At 45.2% G+C, this 26,379-nt stretch overlaps 2 protein-coding genes across 4 annotated transcripts in view; both read right to left on the reverse strand.

Annotated features, from left to right (window-relative positions):
* KLHL3 (kelch like family member 3) overlaps positions 1-22,941 on the reverse strand; it is a 114,267-nt gene extending 91,326 nt beyond the window's left edge. The window contains exon 1 of one of the 3 annotated variants that reach the window (XM_075900450.1): positions 21,245-22,941. In XM_075900450.1, coding sequence (XP_075756565.1) covers positions 21,245-21,278 — 34 coding nt within the window. In that variant the 5' untranslated portion in view covers positions 21,279-22,941. The remainder of the gene's footprint in view (positions 1-21,244) is intronic. The other 2 variants (XM_075900451.1, XM_075900456.1) reach the window with 2 other exon arrangements.
* Positions 8,229-11,089, reverse strand: HNRNPA0 (heterogeneous nuclear ribonucleoprotein A0). Its single transcript, XM_006139675.4, has one exon. It carries the CDS (start codon positions 10,817-10,819, stop codon positions 9,896-9,898), a length of 924 nt encoding a protein of 307 aa, XP_006139737.2. The 5' UTR covers positions 10,820-11,089; the 3' UTR covers positions 8,229-9,895.
* Positions 22,942-26,379: the final 3,438 nt, after the last annotated feature.

Raw genomic sequence — 26,379 nt, forward strand, 5'->3', positions numbered from 1 at the left:
ATGAAACTCAGGGGCAAACAAGACAAATCAGAGTCCTGAAAGGGGTACAGTGGTCTGGACAGGCTGAGACACACTTCTCTAAGCAGTGGGCTAATAGTTCCAAGGTGGGTATAGCCATCAGCATCGCTGTCTCTTCTGACCATTTTGCAGCAGGCACCTAACTTACTCCCACAAAAAAGTGGTTTAGGGACCTAAGTCACCTGATTCCAAGCAATGGGTTCCCACTTGTGGTTTACCAGCAGATAAACACCTCCCTGCAGGCCAGTCTTAGATGCCTATTTCTGTGAGGTGGACAGGAGTTAACCCCCCCGGCCCCATCACTAGCATTTCCAACTGGCAAGCCCTACCCAGCTCCAATGGATCGCATTCTTAGGCTCCTTACACAGTGAATGGGGGAGAAAGGTGCCTAGGTGCCTAACAAACTTGGAGTAGCACAATATTGTTCCTATCCTGTAATGTTACAGGTGCTTAAGTTGGGATATTCAGTGTCTCAGTACCTAATGCCTAAGTCCCTTTGTGGATCCAAGCCAGGTTTGCGAATTCCGTCCCCTCATCACAGCAGATGCAGAGTTAGGCCAGGCTGCCATAGCCAGATGGGGGCCACAACCAGACCCAGGGACAGGATGCTGCAGCTGGATGTGGGCCAGTTCCCCCACCCACACCGTGACAGGGGCAGGACTGGCGTCAGGCCACTAAGCCCAATGACAGGGTCCAGATTGAGGCTGCGGCTGGCCCCCCGCAGCTGGATCAGGTTGGGCTGCTGTAGCAGCAGCCAGGTTAGGTCCACACTTTCTGTGGAAGGGTCTGGGCTGGTGTCCTGTGGCTCTGGTCAGTTGGAGAGCAGACTAGTTTTAGGCTGGGGATGTGGCATTCCTTCCCTGGCTGCCACAGGTCCCTAGCCTGCTGGATCCTTTAACCTACTGCCTGCCCCTGGCTGCTGTCACCAATGCAGCCTGCAGCACAGGAGCACAGCCCAGCTGGTTCAAGCAGCCCAGACAGCTGACTTTTGCCGGAGCTGCGCACCGGGGCGCATGACCTTACTTTCACTTCCACCCTCAGCCATGGTACATGCTTCAGTAACAAAGCAACTGTCTTCATCAGAGTTACATGCAGGAAATATTTACCTGACAAAGCATTTCAACAGAAATTGATTTTCCCCACTCCAATACCTAACACTTCCAAGCAACAATGAGAAATTTTAAAAATTCACTGCTCAGACCCAAGATTGGGGCTCAGCAGCAATTCAAAACCAGGTGCAATTGGAATGACTGAAGCAGCCGATAAAAGATGCAGTGAAAGAACTACATGAAGTAAAGGTGGCATAAAAAAAAAAAAGGAGCCGGGAAGGACAGAATTCTAGTTAGACTGACTGCCACACGGGTAGCTGGAATGGAACATGGAAGAGATGGCTCATCGTGACAGCCATAACCACAGAGGGCTAAAAAACACACAGCTAAGGGAGTCTGAAGTAGTCTCACAACTGAGATTGATGACCCAAATAAAGAGAAACAGTGCCATTTTTCACATTGCTTACCATGCATATATGTAGGGCCCTACCAAACTCACAGTCCATTTCACAGTGACAGGATTAAAAAAAAAATCATGTTTCATTATTTCAGACATTTAAACCTGAAATTTCAGGCTTGTAACTGTAGGGGTCCTGATCCAACTCTGCAGGCAGTAGCACAGAATTAAGGGTGGCATGGTTTGGTACTGTCATTTCTGGGCTACTGCAGGTGGGCTGCTGCCTTCAGAGGTAGGCATCTGGCCATCAGCCACCACTCTACCATCCCCTAACTCTGAAGGCAGTGTAGAAAGAAGAATGGCAACACCACAACCCACTACAATAACTTTGCAACACTCCCCCATGACAAGGGCAACCATATTTCCCTATGCCAAGCACAGGACATCTGGTAAATCGCTCGGATTTAAACAAGTTCAACAGCAATCAGAATTATGCAATACAAACGTTCAAAATAACATTAAGCTGACTGAGCACACATTAAAAAACATGCATTATAAGTTATAACTAATAATAGGTACATTACAATATATACTTACAATTAATGGTTATTGCTCTTTAGAAGTGGCTGCCTTGTTCTAATCTTGCTGTCCATTAGAGGCTGCCTGGGAACAGTGGCAGAGGCCCCCTCAAGAACAGGGCTGAGACCTGCATGTTGGGGCACACCGGTGCCCCATGGTGGGAACTACCTGAGAATGGGGCTTCAGCCAGCAGTGGGGGTGCCAGAGAAAGGGGTTTCAGCCCAGGGAGGGTGCTGGAAGTCAGGGCTTCAAGCCCATGTTCTGGAAAGCTTGGCAGACTTCTCCCCTTCTTTAGTGTGCACAGGGAGGGACAATGCACACTACTGTCGTATCTGTTTTCTCCCTTGGCACCCTGCCTGACTACAGACACCATGTGCTGGTGCCTGCTTTACCACCAGCCACAAAGAGGATGCTGCTGTGGCTATGCTGACCAGGGAATTCAAGGACCAGCAGGGGGCCTGGAAGACAGCTTAAATATGGGGCAATCCCAGTAAAAATGGGACAGATGGTCACCCTACCCGTGACCCTCTTGGGTACTGGAATCCCCAATTTGATAAACAGTGGTCTCCTCTGTGAAATCTGATCTCAATTTTTCTTACTGCTATACAGAGTCACTTGTCCTGGACTTACTTTTTGTGGCCATGAACTTTGATCGATGACCTTTGATCATTTTCACAATTGCTACTGATTTAACATTGGAGAGCAATGGATATTTAAACATGCTGCTTTCAAAATTTGCACATGTATCATGTGTCAAGTTTGTAAACCTATTAACACCTTGATACTGAGTAAATACTGTTTACCCTTTGTTTTAATATTACCCATCTATAAATGCATCACAGAAACAAGTGTGTCAGAACTCAAGAGGTAACAGCTGGAAGATTCAAAACAGATGGTATTAGTCACAACCAGGCTTGGTATCTAGGTTTTCAAAACTAAGGAGCTTTGGGCTTGGTTACTTGGATGGCTGACAATCTGAGGATATATCTAGTGTTCTAAGCCTGATGTGTCTCTGTGACAGGCAGCAATAGTGGATAGTAACAGCCCATGCTAAGACCAGGTCAAATGCATGAGGGTAGTGAAATGAGATATTGCCACAGCTGTGTCTAGTAGAACTGACATCCGCACAAGTAGTAGCACCTATGGGAATCCAACTCACCCACCCCAAAAAAAATCTTAACCGTAGGCACGCAGTCTAAACATCTTTGTACCTACGCAGGATTCAGGCTGGTAATTATATCTTCCAGGAAAAAAGATTCAGTACTGGCCGTCATATCCGGCCAAACTACAGCTATTCAGTCTATTGCAGTATCCCCACTACACTCCTCTCTCCACCCTCCTTTGAGATGGTTTGGACACTTTTGAGGGAAGCAGAGATGAGGGGGACATTAAACGGCTGTTCAGATTGTACAACTAGCAGAGATCAGTTCAATGCTGAATGTAGCTTTCCTGTCCTTTTATAAATGAAGAAAATTCTACAAAGAATTCTTGGAGTAAAAAAGGGTGAAAAATTAGGAGTGAGATTGTCCAAGGAATCTCAAGAAATGGGTACCCAATTCCCTTGGCTCCTTTAGATATCCCAGCCTAGAACATACAAGAGCACAAGAAAATTTTCATAAGAAAACACTGCACTACAGCCTTTCATTTCCTCAGCTAACATCCACCCTCACCAAAAAAAGAGGGCAGCATGCAATTAGAAGCAACCTTTACATAACACACAATTGCAGTAGATATGCATATACTAAATACAGGTAAGCACATATTTGGTGTGTTTCAAAGAGTAATTATTAAATGCTATAAAAATGCAGAACTCAAATGATGGTCCATCTTCACAGCAAGCCCATTATTTTGAAATATAACAGGCTCGCTATTCCAACATCCCTGTAAGCCTCTTTCCACGAGAAGGGACATTTCAGAAAAGCGGGTTATTTCAAAATTTGGCACTGATTTACAAAATAAGCTATTCCAAAGTAAGATTGAAATAAGATACACAATTCGCGTAGCTCAAATTATATATCTTATTTCGAGCTATGATGCAGCTTAGACGCACCCTAGGTGGGCTTTTCACTCCAACATCGGTGCATCATGTAAACATGGTATTTTAAAGGAAGCATGAAAATGTAAATCTACTTTTATTCTCTTTAAATAGAAAACGTACAATCAGGCAACTGACCTTGAGTATTTAAAAGTTATATATCAATTATCAGAAGCAATCATGCAGGAAGGTCAAACAACCAATGTCACCCTTTAAACCAGGGGTAAGGAACCTCTTTTCAGTCAAGGGCCAATGACCCACAGAAAAATCAGTCAGGCCACACAAGTGAGAAGGGGAAAAAAGCCACACTCACTGACATGGCCCTGAGGAGAAAGACACTCCCCATATTCCCCTTGTACACCAGAGCCTAGGGGGCCCAGCTTAGATTTTGGGTGCTTCTGTCCCGCAGTTGGGCAGCAAGGAGGCTGGAGTGCTAGTGCAGGCACCCCAATGCTGGGGGGGAATCCCTGAGTCTCAGGGGCCGGATCCAGACAAGCCAGGGGTCACATCCAGCCTCCAGGCCTAAGGTTCCCCACACCTGTTTTAAACTCTAGTTGAAGCTAAGGAAAGAAACTTGACTGCTTTGGTTTAAGTTTTCAGCCAAAGAGTAGGTTCACCCAGGGATTTTAACACAAATTTCACTTGAATTACTTTGTTCATTATGCCACATGAAATTTATTCATAGATTATGTGATAAACTTCTATTGGTCAAAACCAGAGAATGAACACTATACCTTGAGAAAACTTTTATGGATGCACTGGTATGCATTAGTGAAGCGTGTTTGACCAGACTGCGATTGTGAACATGTCTTTCCACCAAAATACTGTTTACTGTCTCCACCATGCACACAAGAGAGCATTAGTGTCGTTGAAGTGGGTTTAAAAAACCCCAGAAAAGTGTAAGCAGATAATTGGGGTTTGGAAAACCTATTAAGTATTAGGAACAAAAACTCCTTAAGTTTCCAGACTTCAGTAGGAGTTAGGCTCTTCAGTACACCCAATATCAGGCCTGTGTGCAGCAAAGCTCTGTCTACACTGGCGTGATCTCGTGAAAAAGCAGCCGTTCTTGCACAAAAACTTGCTGCCTGTCTACACTGGCCGCGTTTTCTTGTGCAAGTAAATTGACGTTTTAAAGTATAAAATCAGGGCTTCTTGCACGAGAACTCTGACGCTCCTGCTCAGGAATAAGCCCTCTTGTGCAAGAGCTCTTCCAGAGGAGGCCAGTGTAGACAGGCAACATGAATTTCTTGCGCAAGAAAGCCCTACGGTTAAAATGGCCATCAGAGCTTCTTGCACAGGAGAGCATCTACACTGGCATGGATGCTCTTGCACAAAAGCACATGCCAGTGTAGACGCTCTTCTGGAAAAGTTTAGAGAACTCTTCCACAAAAGTTTCTGCGTGAGAATGTGCCAGTGTAGTCATAGCCCAACAGAAATGTAATTACATGATGGTACTGACAGTTGCAAAGACAGGGATGATCAATCAGTGCACTCATCTAAGGCTACACACAAAAAAAAGTACTAAGACCTAGTGATTATAAAAACACCATGCATCCACACAGTGGTACACAAAATAAAGGGTGAGGGTAAAGGTAATACGATTTGGAATGGACTGTTTCAGAAGGATTAAATATCATTTTGGCCTCAGTGCCAGTGAAGGCGGATTAGCTTAACTGTTTCAGCTAGTCATTTTAATACTGTTTCACAGTGCATATTGGTGGCCTTTTGACACTTCCCAGAACATACTTTTTTTTGGAAGCAGAGTTGGCCACTGAGATACTTAGAACGCTGCAGCTGAAATTATTTAGGACAGTATTAGAGAAACAGAACAAACCTAAAATGCTTCACAATGACTGTTGTGTGCACTGAAACCTTTTATTCAACATCCTACCATGCACACAAGCCTTGTCCAATTAAAGAAACCAAACAGTTGGGGGAGAAGCAAGACAAGGTTCCATTTTAAAAATGTGTACTTGTGTCTGAATCAAATACAGATCAGTGAGCTACAGAATTTTTAAAATAAATCGGAGAGGTGCATCACCCATGTGAGCTATTTAAAAAAAAAATCTGATGTAAACTGCCTTACATGCAAGAGAAAATAAATGGCTTATTTGTAGAGATGATATATTAAATAGGCAAGCTGTTTGGCAGGGGGGGGTTATAAATGCATAAGTTGTCACTATAGGTTTTATGCACTGGGTTTTAAGTGAGAACTAATAAATCACTGAAATGTTTAAGCTAACGGATCAAGTGCTATTAACTAGAAAATGTTGATATTCAACAAATGAAAAATCCCTTTGAGGTACAAGTTAAAGCAACCCAGTTTATAGAAATACCTTCCCAATTGCTTAGATTATAAAATATCCCTTCTACTTTTGGTAATTTGTTTGAAAAGCAGACTATTGGTTTCATTTTCTCACACGCAAGCCTAATACAATGTTGTCTATTTGTAACCAACAAATCTGAAATTCTGAATTTCATTAAACACTCATATTAAACTTTGCTTAATGAGACTATTGTTTAAAACTAACATCACATCTTCTGTTAGCTCATCTTACTGTTCCTTTAAATTCCCTGGGTAGTTTTACCCACATAAGAGAAACAAAGACCAACTACAGAGGAAGTGTAATCAAATAAACAAAGTAAAAATTTGTTCCCCAATTAACCCTTATGAGTTACTTGTATCAGTAGCAGGTGAAATATTTTAACACACGTGTGTGATTTAAAATGGGGTCCTTCTAATACACAACATGCTTTGACCAATCTTTCAATCCAATAGGGTTCACTGGAAAGCTATACTATTAAGAGTCCAATTTACCTGAACCTCTGAAGATAGGTTCTTTGCAAGTGTTTGTTCTCCTAAGCTCCTGAGAAGCAGTCCCATCAATAGAGGAACTATTTGATTCTCCACAGAACAATTCTTACAAAAAGTTATGAAATAAAAAGTTGTAAGAATTGATGATAATTCCTTCATATCTCCCTCATAATATAGGTGCTTTCCGGGGTGGGGGGTTGAGCCGGTTCGCCTTGCCTATAATCAAATAGTAATTTTTCAATATACCATTTCTTTTTAGTACAAGTCACTTGACACACAAGATATGGTAGGCATATTGTAAAGTTACAGAACTGTCTCTGCAAAGCATTTGCCTAACAATCAGAGGACCACTCTAGAGTACAAAAACAGTTTTAAATGCATCTCCCAAAACAAGGTTCTTCCCTGCAATGCTTAAACAAAGCAAACTTTGCAAAGGACAGAATTGAACCTGATTTAAACTGTCTCCCCAAATCAAAATGGAATTCAATGCTTTTTTGAACCACACTGGGACAACTGCATTTTTTGGGTAGCCCTTTGCTCTAACTTCAGCATGTTTCTCAAGTGTAGGAGGAGGTAATAGAAGCCTTTTAAGTTAAAAGATCAATAAAACCAAATCAAATGTTTTTGTTGAAAAGGACAATTGGCAAAGCTAATTCAATGTAATGATTAGCAAGCTATTGCAAGATACCAAATTTACACTTCACTTCTGCACTTTCTAAACTACTTAGGCTGGTTCAGGACAGTTATGAATTTCTGGGGTCAAATGTGCATTTTAATTGCAAGCTAGATGACTTAACACCTATTTTGTAAAGCATAAAAGTCTAAAAAGTTCAAACACTGTGAAACTAAGTTTAGTTACTGATCACAAGGCCAAGAAAGGCCTCATTTTGAGGATTCAGTTCCACTCCAGACCTTTAATTTAGTTTGTCTTAAAAAAAAGTTTTAAATTAATCTAGTCCAATTGAAGATAGAATGCCAATTTCATTTGAAATCAGGCTTATTGTAACTCATCAACTGATCTTATTTTGATTTAGCATAACTCCAACTGAAATCAGTGTCCACGGAGTCACTGATTTTTTTAAAACAATGATTTGAAAGTTACACATCAAAATGGGTGGAGCTCATGGATTTGTAGTGCGCTATACTACTTCCATTTAAGACAATGGTAATTTTGCCATTAGCTATAATGGAAGTAGGATCAAACCCATGGAATGCAGTGAGAAAACAATATGGTTAAAGGTTAAACATTAAATGCTTAGAAACCTGGAACCAAAGTGACTTTACAATTTTTTTTTAATCCATACCCCATGTCATACATACTCTCACTCAAGCATGTAAGGAATTCAATTCTTTATTTGTGATATCCATAAACCCATAAACGATGCTATTCTATATTTCTATCCAGGAAGGCAGATTTCCCCTATAACATTATGCTTTTTTTTTTCCAAATAAACAACAAACTTTAATTCTATTGCGTGAAAGGGCTACAAATATACATTTGTTAATCAAGCAGACTACACAGATATTTTGCTTTACAACTGGCACCTATGTTACCGGTACACTTAGCTGGCTCATTCATCATAGCACTTTGCCCAAACAGTTTAGATTACCACTTCTTTTGAAGGATGGGCAGTTGTAAGTTTTAGAAATGTACTGAAGCAGATATTTCAAATCCATTTTGTTTCAGTCAGTATGCAGGGAGCCCATCTTTAGTCACATGCAGATTTGATTTTTATTTCAGTCTACGCCAATCATTTAATGGCATATGACACCTTTCAAAAAAATCTAGTAGAGTTGTTAGCAAACAATTTTGCCTCTGTTGTAACGAAGCCTACAGCAGCAGTTCTGCCATTCTGCCAGTAGATGGTGCTGCAAAGGATACTCGGGAACTTTAACGAAGGACAATAGTTCAGATCAAGTGAAGAGTCTGTTTTAACCTGGTACTATGAAAACAAGTAGGCATTTAATTGAAGGAATAAATGTTGACCCTTTCCTGTAGCGAATCATTTACAGACAAGCCAATAAGAGGATCTGAAACTAAGCAATTGGAAATTTTGAACATTTTATATGAATGAAGCACATGCTTAACACAAACTATTTCTTTAGAACTACACAGTACATACGTTGATGGAAAAGTCCTATAGAAAAAATTGACCAACCATGTCAGCACGTCAATCAAACTGCCTAGTACAAGATGGTGGATGCACACAAACTGCAAAAGTGAGAATGAATATTTAAAAAACATACCACATCCACCAATTAGTACTTCAAAAATTTGTCCATAAAGTGTTTGAAAACCAATAAATCCACTAATGGGACAGCAAAAATAGTAAATTAGGACCTTTACTGGCAATAAAGTCTCTAAATACATAGAGAATTAAAAGCAGAGGAACAATACTTGTTTCAAACCCAGAAAAGCCTTAAACCGTACGGAATGGATCCTAGGAAAAAAGTTAGACATGTAAAGGTCAATGAACACAATGATTTATTTAAAAAATAAAAAACGTAAAAACGATTTTTTTCCTCCTTTACAGAAATGTTAATTTCAGTCATGGGATCCAAGCAGATTTTGTAGGGGAAAAAAAATGTAGTAGCCAGGTATCGAGTCCTTACAACAAAGTAAATTCCCCCCCATCTTCCTCCCCCGTTTTTACTTCAGAATCAGCAAGACATTTCCCACCCCCCACCCCAAAAACAAAATTAAAACAAGACATTTTCATTGCTAGTATAAAAACGACCAAGGTCCAAGTAATAATAAAAAAATAGAGTCCATCAATGACTGTAACACAAAGTATGTGTGTGTGGGGCCCAGTCCATCTTCAGAGAGAAAGAAGTGGCACAGGCAGAGCACCCCCAGAGGGCATTTAGGAGCTGCTCCCACAGCAAGGGAGGCATTTACTAAGAACTGCCCTTAGGCGAGTGAGCGGAGAAACCATTAGAAGGTGCCCCGTAACAAAGGGAGGGCTCTCCATGCCACCCCCGATGGGTATGGGCGCTCCCAGTTAGAAGGAGCTGCCGCCATACCCTCCCCCACCATAGCCTCCTCTGTACGGTCCACTGTTACTGCGCCCTCCCCAGCTGCCGCCCCCTCCTCCTCCGCCGCCGCCGCTCTTCATGGGGCCGTAAGAGGACTGATGCTGGCTGTAGCTGCCGAACCCGCCGTACCCGTTGCCATAATCTCCGCCTCCACCACCTCCTCCGTAGGAGCCGCTGCCGTAAGACCCGTAGCCGCCGCCTCCACCATAGCCTCCGTAGCTATTATAGCCGCCGCCTCCTTTGGAGAGCCCGTTGTGGTCCCGGTTGCCGGATCCACCGCCACCCCGTCCTCGTCCTCCTCCCCTGCCGCCCCGAGAAGGCCTCGAGGAGCCGCCGCCTCCGCCTCCCGACTGGATGTCCTCTTTGGGCACGGCCTTCTTGACCTCCACGCGGTGGCCCTGGATCGGATGGAACTTGACCACCGCGGCCTTGTCGGCGGCGTCGTGGTTCTGGAAATAGACGAAGCCGAAGCCGCGCTTCTTGCCGCTCTGCTTGTCGGCGATGATCTCGGCCTTCTCCACGGGGCCGAACTGGCTGAAGTGCTGCACCAGGTCCCCCTCGCCCACGTCCCCCTTGAGGCCGCCCACGAAGAGCTTCTTCACCTTAGCGTGGGCCCCCGGCCGGGCCGAGTCCTCCCGGGACACGGCCCGCTTCAGCTCGACCGCGTTGCCGTCCACGGCGTGGGGGGAGGCGGCCATGGCGGCGTCGGCCTCCTCCACGGCTGAGTAGGTGACGAAACCGAAGCATCGGGAGCGCTTGGTCTGCGGGTTGAGCACCACCACGCAGTCGGTGAGGGTGCCGTAGGCCTCGAAGTGCTCCCGCAGCCCGGCCTCCGTGGTCTGCACGTTGAGGCCGCCAATGAACAGCTTGCACAGCTGCGAATTCTCCATGCTGCCGCCGCCGCCGGGGCTGCGCCTGGGCCTGGCGCCGAGACTCCTCCTCCTGCTGGGGGGCAGCGCGGGCCTCTCCACGTACAACGAGCGCCGCAACTTCAAGACAGCAGCAGCTGCCGCGGCTCCTCCTTGGCCTCGCCTGGGCTCGCCTCGCCAGCGACCCGACCGCCGCTGGTTCCACAGAAAAGCGGCCTGGGGGTGGGGGAGCACACCGACACGCACAAAATGGCGGCTGCTACTCCTCAGGCGCTCGGCCGGCAACTGGTGCTCACACAAAGGGGACGCTGGGAGCCCCGCCCGCCGTGCCGCCGTAGCACCCGCCCTCAGCGCACACTGGGCCAATAGAAAGGCGCAGCAGCGGACGTGAACGTGTCACTCACTAGAAGGAGGGGCTTCGTGCGTGATTGACGTCTCCAGGACTAATCGGATGACGCGACCTCCGCCGCGCGTAGGCAAGAGGAAAAGAGAGGGTGGGAGTGAGATAATAACTGACGTCCCAGCGAGCCAATCGACTTCCTGTAAAGCAGAGGGTGGAGAGGCGGGGCCTAATCAAGAATCGACTAATAGGATTCTGCAGCCTCAACTCGCGCCGAGAGAAGAGGAGGGAGGGAGGGACCGACTTGAAGCTGCGATAATGCGTCAACCCCGAGGACGTGAGCCAATAGGTCTCCTCCTTCCCAGTCGCGCGCTTCCCATTCCCCCCCAACAGCCCCGCCCCCGCGAGTGGGGGAAGGGCGTCGCCTAGCTTTTATGGCAGGCCGCGCGGGAGCGTTTGAAAAGCTGACCGTTAGGCAGCAGTTTCAGTTACAAGTCCCTCTCCCCAATGAAATGAGAGAGAGGCCGCCCCCCCCCCCCAGCACGGGCTTGAAGCTCCCAGCACCTCGCCCGAGAGACGGGCTCCCCTCAGTCATGCCCCCGCCCCAAGCACTTGCCCCGCAGTGAGAGCAGCCGCCTCAGGGGCCTGGCCAGACTCCTGCCCAGCAAAGCTCCCCCACCTGCACTGGGCCGGAGGGGCGGCTGAGGCAACCAGCCATGTTGAAGCGGATAAACCTGAGGGGACACCCCCCCCCCCCAGGGCCGTTCTCTCGTGCCTGCTGCGAGCACCGCAGGGCCTTGCTCCCCGCGCCCCCTGGAGCTCGTCCCTTGCGGCCCCTGTGCTGAGCAGCGACTCGGAGCTGGCTCTCTGCGGGGCAATTCATGGCTGCTCACACCGTGCTCCCCACTCCCCATCCATCTGTCCCATTGCTCTGCCCCCCCCCCCCCCCCCGGCCTGCCCTGGGAGATGATGGAGGCCAGGGAGGGAGCGGGTTCCAGCTGGCTCGGGGGCAGAGGGATGGGCTCAGTCACACCTCTGCTGCTGCTGGTGTTTGGCTCCCGCGCAGCGCACTGGGAAAAGCAGCGGGTGCTGGAATACGCTTTAGCCTTGTCTAAAGTGGCTTCCATTATAAGCCTGGGGGTGCAGAAGCAACCCCAGTTCAGCACCTATGTACTGAGGAGCCAAGAGCAAAGGGAAAACATGCTCTGTGGGGGTCAAGGTGACATTTATAGGCCCCCTTCCTTTGATTAGTGGGAATCTGCCTAGGATCCTTTGGTGGTCCACTGACACCTGGGACGGGGCCTTGCCAGGCTGTGAGGCGTCCGCCTATTCTCACGTTTAATTTCCTATCATAGCACCTAGGCATTTATTTTATTGTGCTCCTTCCTTCCCATCTGGGTTGAGTTATGGATTTGTACTTTCCTACAACTCATTATTTTCACATTGCTTGTCTTGGGGTAGGAGTAATGGGTCCAGCCTATAAGAAAGATATTTCCTTACCTTTCTCCTTGGCTGTGTCCAGACTCAGGGGTTTTTTCGAAAAAAGTAGCCTTTTTTTGAAAAAACCTCACCTGCGTCTAGACTGCAGCTGCGTTCTTTCGAAATTAAATCGAAAGAATGCGGCTTTTCTTTCGATTGCGGTAAGCCTCATTTCACGAGGAAGAACGCCTTCTTTCGAAAGTTCCTCTTTCGAAAGAAGGCGTTCTTCAATGTAAATAGGGCTTCTTCGAAAGAGAGCATCCAGACTCACTGGATGCTTTCTTTCGAAAAAGCAAGCCGCTTTTTCGAAAGTTCAACGTGCAGTCTAGACGCTCTCTTTCGAAAGAGCCTCTTTCGAAAGAGGCTTGCAGTCTAGACATAGCCCTTGTTTTTTAATGGACCAACTTCTGGTGGTGGAACAGACAAGCTTTCAAGCACCACAAACCCGAACTAGGAATGTCAATGAGTAGTCAACTAGATAATTAACCAATAAGCCTAGGCTTATCAGTTAATCTTGTTGACTACTTACATCCCCCCACTTGCTGCCTCTGTATCAGAGGCAACAAGAGAGGGAAAGCAGGAGCTGGTGCTGAAGGGAACCAGCTTAAAAGATGGTTCCCCCAACACTGGCTCCACAGTCTGCTGCCTCTAGCAGAGGCAGCAGCGAGGGTGAGGGGAAGCTGCTTCATGGTAGCAGCCCCTGTCCACAAGGGGTCCAGGGTACCCACAGACAGTGGCTGCTTCGCATCTTCGAGGTAGCAACCCCCAACTGCGGGAGAGGGTCTGAGCTCCCTGAGGACAGGCTGCTCTGCATCTCCTGGAGTAGCCTCTGTCCATGGAGAACATGGGACCCTCACGGACAGGGGTTACTGCCACCCCACTCTGCTGCTTCTGTATCAGAGGCAGCAGCGTGGGGTGCCAGGCAGCCAGTCCGTGAGGGGAGCTGGTTTTTAAACTGATACAGAGGCAGCAGAATGGGGTGAATGGGCGCTCCCCGGGTGTGGAGCCAGGAGCGCACTGGTTGCCAGCCCTGCCCCCAGGTACTGTTGAATAATTGTGTAAGCACAAAGATTTCATGTGGTTACACGACTACTCAAATACCTGCTATCTAACATCCCTAACCAGAACAAGAGGGCTGTGTCTACATTGGCAAGATTTTGCGCAAAATCTTGCCACCTGTCTACACTGGCCGCGAGTACTTGCGCAAGAACACCAACGTTCTAATGTATAAAATCAGTGCTTCTTGCGCAAATACTCTGACGCTCACGCTCAGGGATAAGCCCTCTTGCGCAACTGTTCTTGCGCAAGAGGCCAGTGTAGACAGGCAATGTTAATTTCTTGCGCAAGAAAGCCTGATGGCTAAAATGGCCATCGGACCTTTCTTGTGCAAGAGAGCGTCTACACTGGCACGGATGCTTTTGTGCAAAAGCACATCTCTTGCGCAAAAGCACATGCCAGTGTAGACGTTCTCTTGCGCAAATACTTTAACGCAAAAACTCTTGTGTTAAAAATATTTGCTCAAAATCTTGCCAATATAGACGTAGCCGAATAGTGCCTGGGAATTAACTATGAGGTTAGGAAGTTGTCCCATTGCCTAGCAAAGTATGTCCAAGATTAAGTGGGCCACCAAGGGATCGTAGCTTCTCCAAGAGATTCCCACTAATCAAATAAGAGGAGCTTGTAAATGTTGCATAAACCACAAAGAGCAGTAAAAGATATTCTATCACCCACCTTGCCTTTTACATTTTAAAACCATTTTTCTTTTCATAGCCCTTCTCTATTCCCTGTTTTACTATATTCTCTTGTTTATCCCTTTTGCAGCTCTCCTTACCCCTTTAGGTTCATTTTTACTTCCCTTTCATGTATGCAGTGGTGTTATAGACGTATCAGTCCCAGGATACTAGAGAGAGTGTATGGGAGAGGTAATAATTTATTGGGCCAACTTCTGTTGGTGAGACAGAGAAGTGTTGGGGCTTACACAGAGCCCTTCTTTTCCTTTCATACAGCTCTCAGTCCCCCACTCTCTTTTTGTTCTTCCTGCCAGTGTTTTCCTATCCAATTTTCCAATCTATTTCATACTCTTCCCCTCGAATCACTATTATCCCTTAATTGGCTTAGTTAGTTCTCAATAACTCAAGCAATTGGCACTTTCTATTTTGCTAATGGGTCAGGCATACCAGTTCCAGTTAACCAGGAGGGACTGGAGCAGCCCCTGCCTGCCACGGACAGGGATTTACTCCAGCCCCACAGGGTCCACCGCAAGCAGGGGCTGCTTCAACTGGCTGGCCACAACAGCCCCTATCTATGGCAGGCCCAGTCTTGTCACAGGCAAGGGCTGCCGCGGGTGGAGAACACCATTCCAGACCAGTGGACTGAAATGGCACTTCTGCCTGCCCCCATTTAATCAGTTAACCGGTTAAACTTAACATTAACTTGCTAACTAATTAAATGGGATTTTACATCCCTAACACAAAATTATTTTTACATTTATATTGATTAGACATTGCCAGCTGGAATGCTGATGCTCTGGATGTAATTGTTAATTTTTGTCCACGGGACAAGTTTTCAAATAAGCTAGATGTTATGGAGCAGGGTGACCTAGATTCTGCTTGTAAATCACAGATTGTTGTTCTGCTATTATCTTTCTTTGAAGGTGAAAAAGGAGAGAAAATAAATAAAATTTCACCAAAATGCTCAAGTGCCTGAGACCCAAGACTTCCAGATTCCCATATTAATTTAAACTCTTCTTTGATTATTTCACCTGATTCCTATTCACTCTAGTCTCTAACCCTTGTAGTACTCCCTAATGCTCCATTGCATAGTTCCCATTTGTGCTCCACTACACCCCTTGTTACCTCAGACATCCCTTTGTATTTTTACTCTTTCCAGTCCCTTGTTTCCCCTCTTATTTTCACCTACATAGGATCCTTTCTCCCACTTTGTCACCAGTGTATAGTGCACAAATCCTATACTGTAGTCCAGGCAATTGCTTCATTAGAAACAGAGTCCTTAAACTAGAAAGACTGGCTTCTTGTCAGTAAGGGTTCCAAAAACTAGCAGGAAGTGTGAGGAGCTGATCACATGCTTCAGATATACATGCACTACAGCAGCATAACCATGGCTATAATCCTATAGCGTAGATACTGATTATAGTGACAGAAGGAGTTTTCCTATTGTGTAGGAATTCCACCTCTAGCTGGGTGAGGGAGGCATTCTTCTATCTACCTACTACATCTATAGCCAGGAATTAGTCCAGAACTTCTACAACACTCTGAATGTGGATTTTTACAATCCTGAGTTCTGTACCTATGTCAACTCAAAGTTTTAAATGTGGATCAGGCCTGCATGAGCATCTGGAGCACCATGTAGCTGAGTTACAAATCAAAGTCCCTTGTACCATGATAGCTGTTCATCATGCAATACAAGCAAAGATTGGCTACTCCTACCTTAAGTGATCCATAATAATTAATGGAGCTAAAATAAATGGGAATAAGGGTTAATGAGGCAACACATCTTTATAGAATTGCCTCCTCCCTCAGCTTCCTGACAGCATTGCTAAATTTAGGTAAACAGCATATGTATACGCAAGCACTGTCAGAACTTAAATTGGCTGATTATGTTAAAATAAGACAGAGACATAAGATGGTAACATAAAAAATAAGTCCATAGTTCAAGTAGCTTCTTTATCCTCTAAATCCTTATCCTGCTGCACTTTGCCCAGCAATTTCTCAGCAACTAAAAAACAGTCCCTGAGCAAAAAACATCTTTCTTAGTAATTCATCTGCAATTTGGCACAGAAGGGAATATTTTCCCTTTGAAAGGCAATAGTAATTGAAGTTTTCTACCCAGGGATGCGTAATCATGATGCACAGCATATTTTAGTAATACCACTTCTCACAGTGAAGGTGTGAGTCACCACCAAAGACAGCCAAGTGTGTCCATGATGTAGTAACACTGCAGTCTCTACTGCTGTATGCAGGCATAAATGCTACTGATCAAGCTTTCTATTGTAGACATTGCCATAGACTAGGGGGGACAGGGATAAAATACAGGTATTTTAACAAATAATTTGACTTTCTTTGGATTTTTTCTTTGCTAGACACTTCCCCTCTCTTTTGGAGTTAGATCATATAAGTTATTTAGCTTTTATTAACCCTCTGTCTTGCATGAATTTATAATCACATTTATACTCTAATGGGGCAGCAGTGGTGGGAATGTTGGTTTAGGCAAGGTATCAACAGCTTCTGGCATCTTCATCATGCTGTCAAATATAGATGGGATAGCTAAATTTTCAGGAGTTACTAGTGTATTGGCCAACCAAGTCAAAACAAAGATGTAGCCAGGAACACTGAAAAACCCTGGCATGAAGAGAAGTATGAATTTCTCCTACTGATCTACAGGTAGTATTAACTAGAAAGTTTACTTGTAAATATGGGTGAAATCCTGGCTCCAGTGAAGTCAATGGAGTTTTGCCATTGAATTCATAGGGGCCAGGAGTTCACCATCTAAACTCAAATGACAACATTTAACTACTTCACTGCTGAATGACACATCAGATACTTTCAATACAAGTATTTCATGTCTACATCTTGTTACCAGTTTTCTTCTGTGATAAGTTCATGTAAACATGGTCTTCATAAAAGAGAGAGTACATTCAAATTAATAGAATGACAACATAGTTGTATTTGACAGAAGCTATGACAGAATATAGCTGTTCAAATTCATATTTCTCAAACATTAGTGGACAGTCATCTTACCTAGTCAGTTTCCTAAACAAATTGTGTCAGACACTAAATATGTTCCTAAATTCCACCGGCTGTTTTTGTGGCTTGGGGGAAAAAGTCACTTTTTCACATTTTTAAATACTGTAAATTCTTTTTCTCTTCCTAGCTGCCAGGTGAAAGGCCAATACAATTAGGGGACATGATTTTTAAAAATGTATTTGTTAAAATAAATCAGTTACATAATTAAGTCAAGTGACTCAGATAGGGTGCTAGTATGGAGGCCTTTTTTTCTAAACATCCACATTAACAGTAGTTAGGGTCTGGATAGACAGGCTTGTAGTTAGCTGCTGCAAAATACCACCTTTACAAGTGGCCATGGGTTGCAAGCAACTAAGTCATTCATACAAGACAGCCCCTGCCATTTTCTAGGTGCCAGCATTATAGTAATTTACAGGCAGTCCCCGACTTACGCGGATCCGACTTATGTCGGATCTGCACTTATGAACAGGGCTTTCTCGCCCCGGAGCTCGCAGGCAGCAGTCCCGCCACCTCGACCTCCGGGGTGAGAAAAGCTGCTCCCGGTGCCCCTGGTCTGCTGGGGACCATCTCCAGCAGACCAGGGACACCGGGAGCAAAGCCGCAGTGGTGGCGGGGTCCCGCGCCTCTGAGGCTTTGCCAGAGCAAAGCCTTAGAGGCGCGGCACCCCGCTGCCGCTGCAGCTTTGCTCCCCGTGTCCCTGGTCTGCTGGGGGGGGGGGCACAGCTAGTGTGCCCCCCCCCCCCAGCAGACCAGGCTTTTGTTGTGGATCCTGGGGCAGAGCAGCTGGGGCGCTGCCGGTTGGTCCTGCAGCGCCGCTCTGGACACTATTGGACCCACCCGGCAGCACCCCAGCTGCTCTGCCCCAGGCATCCTGATTCAGCCGCTGCTGAAAATGACCAGCGCTGACTACAGGAAGCCGGAGGCAGAGTTGCTCTGCCCCGGGCTTCCTGGAATCAGCCGCTGATCAGTTTCAGCAGCAGCTGACTTGGGGACGCTTGGGGTTCTTAAGTTGAATCTGTATGTAAGTCAGAACTAGTGGTCAGTTTCAGCAGCGGCTGAATCTGGACGCCAGTTCCGACTTACATACAGATTCAACTTAAGAACAAACCTACAGTCCCTATCTTGTACGTAACCCGGGGACTGCCTGTATTGCCAAATAGCTGCTTTAAATAACTTTAAATAAATAAACTTAGGTCACAAAAAAAAATCTTCTAGTCACTCTTTCAGTTAATGTACCAATGTCACATTTCCCTTATGATCGTTGGGGTCCATTGTTGTTGTCATCTAGTCTGACCTGTATAACACAGGCCATAGACCTTTCCCAAAATAACCCTTAGAGCAGATCTCTTAGGGAAACATCCAATCTCAATTTAAAAATTGTCAGTGACAGGGAATCCACCATGACTCTTGGTAAATTATTTAAAAATGGTTATTCTCACAGTTAAAATTGTATACTGCATTTCCAGTAGGTGTGTCTTGTAGTAGCATACATGTGGCTTGGCCAGTTGTTTTGAAGCTTATTAGCTATCAACTCTAAAGAGTTCAATTTTCCTGGCAACCTAATAGTAGATCAAGTTCAATAGAGGCCCAGAGGGTAACAGGGAGCAGTAATACTATCCTGTAAACAAGGATACAACTAGCCCTCCTTTCACTTACCTGACAATGGGTTACTGAGTTCTACATATTGCATTCTATGTTTTAAGTTTTGTGAGTATTACAAAGTTAATACAATTATGTGATGGCCAGGCTCCTATGGATTAAGGACTCCTAATATATATTGTCCAACTGAATCCCAGTTTTCCAGTCAACCTGGGCAAATGCATTTCAGACTATAGCACCTCCCAAGTTATACATCTGCCTGCCCTTTATAATGAAAATAGAGTGTCAAAGGCCCTTAATAATTTACAGCTGAAGATGAAGAATAATTAAGATGACTACAAGATGGCAACCTTTTTCATCAAGCTGAGGAAATACCAGTCCTCAATTCTTGCCTCTAGGCTGCATTTATTGTAAAAAACACGCACACAGAAAACAAACACTTGCCTCTGAGGTGCTCTATCCAGCCATAACTCACAGGGCATTCCCCCTGCATTCTTCCTTACTCAGGGATTACTTCAGGGGACTGCCCCTTCCTGAGGCATCTCTCTGTGTTCTTCACATCCATGCCTTCTTGTCTCTTCCTGAAGCTCAGCTTTTTAGCAGGGGTGGGGAACCTACGGCCCGGGGGCCGAATGCGGCCCCTGGCTTCCCTGCATCCGGAGATCTGGGCTCCTCCCACCCAGCACTGGAAAGCGCGTGCTAGTGCTCCAGCCCTCCCACTACCCCACCGTCGGGCTGGAGCACACAGAATCTATTAGCATGCCCTCTTTGCCCCCAGGTTCTGGTGTGAGAGAGGAATGTGGGGAGTGTCTTTTTGTTTCTCATTTGCATGCGACCCCGGAATGATTCTTCTATGGGTCAGCAGCCTCCAACCCAAAAAATCTTTCCCACCCGTTTTATAGAGAATCACCTGTGCCCCTTCTCAGATGCATTTGATTAGTAAACATGGCTGGCTGTCCCCAGGTCCCTGACTCTAAAAGGGCCTGGCACCTTGATACAAGAGTCTAATTATGGTCTCCAGGAATTAGTAGGAAGCCAGAATATTGGTTTTCCCTGATAGGAGGCTATAAAGGAAAAGATGAGGAGAAGCTTAAAGAGTAAAAGCACATTTCAGGCAGGAGGAGATAGAGACTCTCAAGATGAGGCATGCAAACCAGTGGGCAAATTCATTAGCCAGAGCTGTTCAAATAAAGCTCAAATACTCAAGTTCATTTTCACTTCCCTTTCCTCTGGGCTGATTTATTAACTGAAGATGCAGGGGACCCTAAAATAATATAAACACTTGCTAAGAGACCTTTAAGGCAGGGGTGGGAAAACTTTTTTGGGCCAGGGACCACTGACCCACAGAAAAATCTGTCAGGGGCCACACACAAGTGAGATGCAAAAAAACAAACAAAACAACAAAAAATCAACTCCTAACCCTCACTGATGTGACCCCTGACTGAGAAGGAGAAAAGCACTCCCCACATTCCCCTCACACACCAGGGCCTAGGAGGGCCCAGCATAGTAGATTTTGTGTGCTCCAGCCCTGTGGGGGAGGCTGGGGGTGGGGAGCTGAAGCATCAGCGAGACTTACCCAATCTTGCGGGAGAGCCCTGATCCAGGCAATGGCCACGTCCAGCCCCTTGGCCTGAGGTTCCCCACCCCTGCTTTAAGGGCTCCCTTTGTGGATAAATCTCTGTAACATTTCCAAATAACCATGTATCATTCTCATATAGCTTTGTATTATGAGAAACTTTGTAAATCCTTTTATATATATATAAAGAGAGAGAGAGAGAGAGGTATATGTATATGTATGTATATTGTCATGGCTCCTTCCCCACTCTGGCACGATAACTGCAGAAGTGGGGGCTAGCAAAAGTACCCCAAAACCTTTGGTATAAAACTTCCCCCCAAAATCTTAACCACCTAGATTTTGGGAATAAAACGCTGCTGTCACCACCCAAATATTAATAAAGCAACCAGGGAAATCTCACCCCTAAAGTACAAACCAGGACACAAAAATTAACCAATACCAGGTTAATAAAAAGAAAAGAGAAAGAACTTTTATTATCACCACAATTTTCCTGTTGCAAGCATAATGACTAGATGGAGCAGTAACAAAAAAAATATAATATACTCATGAAAGAGAAATTTACCATGGTCCAGGAACTTAGTTACAAAGGAAAGCAAAACCCATTTTTAAATACACAGACACTAGATCCCATTTCCCAAACCATAAAACAATAAAACCTAATAGATTTATCTAAACTTTATCGTACTTACAGACTGTGAAGAGTATTTTCTTAGAGGGAGACATCCTGTCCTCTTCAATAGCTGGAGAGAAACTGCCTAGCGAAAAGGAAGAGGGAAAAAACAAAAATTCCTATGTCCCAGTTTGAAATTTCTATCTACATTTCTATTGGCCAACTCTACCTGAGTTAGGTAAAGTTAACCCCTTAGTCCCCAGGCTGCTGGCCATCTCTCATGATCATGACACATATATCTTGACTCTTTATGTTATAGGTCTTAGGAATAGTTAAGGTAAAAGAAAATATTCTTTTGCTAGGAGTAGAATAGATCTCTCCCCTTTCCTTGATTGCCCTGTTGAAATGAATGAGGTATGAATGGAGAATGAAAGGTGAGCACCTCCAGCAGCAGTTGCAAAGGTGGAGAGGGGCTGGGAGCCAGATCCAAGACAATACCTATGAAGGGAGCTCATTGAAAAGAAGACTGGACATACAGACGGTCTTGGGAGTCCAGCAGCAAGTGCCTGCCCTTGAAAAACATCTTTGAAACATTAAAAAAAGGCAAGGTGATGACTAACTGGCTGCATGAGAGGGATAAATATGAGGCATCTTGCAGAGGGACCCCGGATTTTCGTCTTGTCAAAATCAGAGCATTGATCCGGATTGGCAGAAGCCCAGCTCCACCCCTCCCCCACCTAACTCACCTGGCCAGTGCAGTTAGGGGAAGCAACTATTGGTAACAACAAGATGGAGTGTGCATGTGTGTGTGTGTGTGTGTGTGTGCGTGTGTGTGTGAGAGAGAGAGAGCATAAGTATAATGTATCATATGCATATGATAAAGTATTGATTGATCTATGTATGTTCAAGAAATGTGGCATGTTGCCTTATCCCCCTGAAAAAGATCCCAGGTGCTTCTTTACTTTTAAGCACAACACCTTGACCCCTGTGGCTCTCCTGTCTGTTGCCCCACCTAAGAAGCAGGAATCCTTTTAACTGACTCCCAACAGGTCACACTGTTCCTTGTCCTAAACCTGTTTCCTGAAGCTACAGCTTCCAAGAGCTGTAACAGGCATATCAGGAAGCGCACATGCCTTAATGCCCAGTTACAAAGTGGAATCAGCAGTCTGAAAGATAGGCTTGCATGATTCAGATGGACAAATAACAGGGCTGTGTGTGCAAAACACTAAAAATGTAAAATTAATGGAGATTGCCTATCTCCTAGAACTGGAAGGGACCTTGAAAGGTCATCGAGTCCAGTCCCCTGCCTTCACAGCAGGACCAAGTACCATCCCTGACAAATTTTTGCCCCAAATCCCTAAATGACCTCCTCAAGGATTGAACTCACAACCCTGGGTTTAGCTAATTGGTAATAGGCCCAGCTATAGAAAAGGAATGTTAAGAGGCAGGTAATTGGCTAATTGTGTAGTCAATACAATTTGTATCGACTAAACCAGTGGTCCCCAACGCGGTGCCTGCGGGTGCCATGGCGCCTGCTGGGGCATTTACGTGCGCCTGCCAAGTGACCAGGGCCGGCCCAAGCCATTCTTGTGTCCTGAGCCCTCAGCATGGGGCGTGGCGCATGTGAGGCCCGCCCCCCTCCTGCGTGCGGCATGTGCCCAGCCCCAGCCCAACATGCCCGGCAGCCCCAAAAGGTTGGGGACCACTGGACTAAACTATTAGTAAATAAGGAAAGGCACTCAATCCTGGTTTGCACCAGCTCCAGGAGCCACCCCCACTGAGGCTCTGCTGTTTACATGTAGTCGGAGCCTGGCACGCAGGCAGCCCAGCTCCTGCTACTTTAAACTACAGAGCCACAGCAGGGATAGCTCCTGGACCCAGTGCGAGCCAGGACTGAGCAAGCTTGATTCAGTCCCAGTTCATGTTGGGTCTGGGAGCTACCCTCGCAGTGGCTCTGCATTTTAAATGTAGTAAGAGGTGGCTCCTGAACTTTGTGCATGCCAGGACTGAGTTGGGCTTGTTCAGTCCCAGCTCACACAGGGTCCAGCCTCCCCTGTTTGCGGGGGTCCCAGCTCCCCACTGGGAGCCCCCGCGGACAGATGCTGCTGCTCAGGAAGTAGAGCAGCCACTGCTTGCAGTGAGCCTGGGCCCGCTGCGAGCAGAGGCTGCTTTGCGACAGCCTCTCCTGCCTTCCCCTCTAGTAGAGGTAGCAGTGTGGGGTGAGGGCTAGTAGCACCACAGAGATGGTGCTGGGGGAAACCTCCTGAGGCAGCAAGGGGGGGAGAATGTGAGCAGTTGAGAAGTCTAGGCTTATCGGATAGTCTAATACTTGACTACTCACTTATATCCCTAGCATAGAACAGTAATTGGTACTGGTCATAAGCTGATAGCACATTCCAAAAGGATGGTATCATCAGCTTGTTAAAAAAGACCTTGGTATCCACACACACCCCCAGATACTGACCCAGGTTCAGGAAAGGGTCTAAAGTGACAGCATAATGGATAGAGATATTCTAATCGAACCATAAATTGCAGGGTGATGGGTGGTATTTAAGTAGCATCAGAGGCTGGTAATCTGACAACGTCAGAGAGTCGCAAATAGTGTTCGCTCTAAAATTTTCTATCCTTGGGCGGGTTGCATTTTCTTTTGGGCAGGTTGAAATTTCTTATGTACCATACCAGTATTGAAGTAGTGTGTGGATGTGCATCACCAATAGAAACAAAACACACACACATACTTTTTTGGGGGGGTAACACACACACACACACACACACACACACACACTAAAACTCAAGGAGTAGAAGCCCCAGAACAAATTAACACATGACTTACTCCCTTTCCCCCTTCCCCTCCGCCCTTCCCCTCCACATGTAATCTCTCTTTATCTTCCTTTAGCTGCTCTGGGAGCTACTCAGTTTCAAACAGGCAGCTAGCTCCATTTAGCTGCTTGTCCAGTGAGAGGATGCTCCGCCCTCGCTGGTCAGCTGAGCTCCCTGCCTATTCAGGGAGCTTTGAACTTCTGAGCAGAGCCCAGAAAACTGCTGTGATAGCGGTACATATGGATAGGGGTTCAGTAGAGTTACTGACAAATAGTACTGCACTTCACTTAACCATAAACGTAGCCGAGCACCTTCGATCCTTATCTGATTTGTGGTCTTTGGGGGCTCTCTGGGAGTCTGCTGTGTTGACTACTTGTGCAAGTCAACACAGCACACATGACTGAGCACACACACATGTAGCTGACTTGTTATCATCATTGATGGAGCAGAATACCTCTGAGGACACTATGCCAGTAAATCCTGACTACTATAATGTGAACCCTCATGCAGACAACATACCAAAAGAAACAACTGTTTCTACACTATTTTAATTAAATTTCCCTTTGAGATGGTTAAACTAAAAGGTTGGTACATTTAACAATTGGAGCTTGTCTACAAAAAAGCTTCCATGGTTTTAACATAAAGCTCAACATTTTTCTAGACATTTCCCCCCTGTAAATGAAGCTTTAATTTGTTGCTGAGACTTAACTTTGTTAAAAATCATTGTCAGAAATAGTGTAATTTTCTAATATAGTGCCTTGGCCTTTTATATGATCTAGAAAAATGTGACTCCACATCAATGACAATCTCTACAACCTTTCCTGGAAAATTATCCCTCAGTCTTACAGACCTTGAGAGGCAGGTCAGTCCTCACTTACAGACAGCTCCCCAACCTGAAGCGAATACTCACTAGCAGCCACACATTACACCTCAGAAACACTAACCCAGGAACCTATCCCTGCAACAAAACCCATTGCCAACTCTGTTCACATATCCACACAAGCGACACCATCATAAGTCCTAACCACATAAGCTACACCATCAGGGGCTTATCTACCTGCACATACACTAACGTGATGTATGCCATCATGTGACAAAATGCCCCTCTGCCATGAATATTTGACAAACCAGACAGTCTCTGTGCCAAATCAGACATCAAGAAAAGTAACGTACAAAAACGAGTAGGAGAACTCTTTAACCGTCAAAACCAGACTGCAAAGAGAAACAACAGAGTTGCAATTCAATTCAAATTTAACATGATCAAATTAGGATTGAATAAGGATTTAGGGTACATCTAGACTGCATTGCTATTTCAGGCTACCGGAAGTATCCCGAAATAGCAACGCTGCGTCTTTAAAAGCACCCACTATTTCCTGAAATAGTGGGCACGCTATTCTGGCATCCCTGTAACTCTTGTTCCACAAGGGTTAAGGGATTTGTCGGAATAGTGCCTTATTTTGAAATTTGGCGCTGTGAAATAAGCTCTTTCGACTTAGACTTGGAATAAGCTATGCAATTTGTGTAGCTTATTTCGACAGAAGGGTGCTGTCTAGATGCACCCTTAAAATGATTCTCTCACTACAAAGGCAATTTTAATTCTCTTGGTAGTAACATCTCCCCATCAACTACTGTGAGTGAGCCACATCCATGCTGACTGAATTGGCTTGGTTAACACTAGTTCTACACTTGATAAGCAACTCCCTTCTTTTGATATGCTAGAGGCCCCGACCTCTGTGATTTCAACGCCATGCATCTAATGAAGTGGTTTTTACCAATGAAAGCTGATGCCCAAATAAATCTGTTTGTCTTTAAGGTATTAAGGTACCACAGAACTCCTTGTTGTTTTTGCATATACAGTCTAACATGGCTACCCTTCTGAGACAAATTGATAGAGAGACTTGAGCACTTGACTGACATATTTCTATGTTTTAATTTAAACATTTTTATGTAGCACGTTAGAGTCTGAAATCCTAGATGTGTTTTACCATGTAGCAACCACATGGGGGCACAAAAGTGTAAGAGATCAGCTTTATGGCATTCCAGTGAAGAGTAATAAAAATGAGAGGTTGTGTACACTCCTTTTCCAGCATTAGACATCATAAAATAACATTTCCTTCACATCATCTTGTACCAAGAGCTTATCAGTAAGAACATTAGTAGTATTTCTTGCTATAAATATGATAGACTTCATCAATGCTATGGTCAGTTGACTGGGATAAGGACAGTGAAAACAGGATAAGAATTTCTGAAGATAAGCAAGAGAAGAATATTGAAATATTGGAAAAGTGTTTCAGAAATGATGGGAGTGTATTTATAATTCACAAAGAACTCTTATAAATTCAAAAGACCTTTCACTTGTATTTAGAGACTGCAAAATAAAAGCCCACCAAAGCT

Source organism: Pelodiscus sinensis, chromosome 17, assembly GCF_049634645.1.
Source record: "Pelodiscus sinensis isolate JC-2024 chromosome 17, ASM4963464v1, whole genome shotgun sequence".
NCBI classification, from domain to species: Eukaryota; Metazoa; Chordata; order Testudines; family Trionychidae; genus Pelodiscus; species Pelodiscus sinensis.

What these genes read in the sequence shown, in the direction of transcription:
- HNRNPA0 (XM_006139675.4), bottom strand. Translation starts at nt 10,819, where the DNA reads ATGGAGAATTCGCAGCTGTGCAAGCTGTTCATTGGCGGCCTCAACGTG.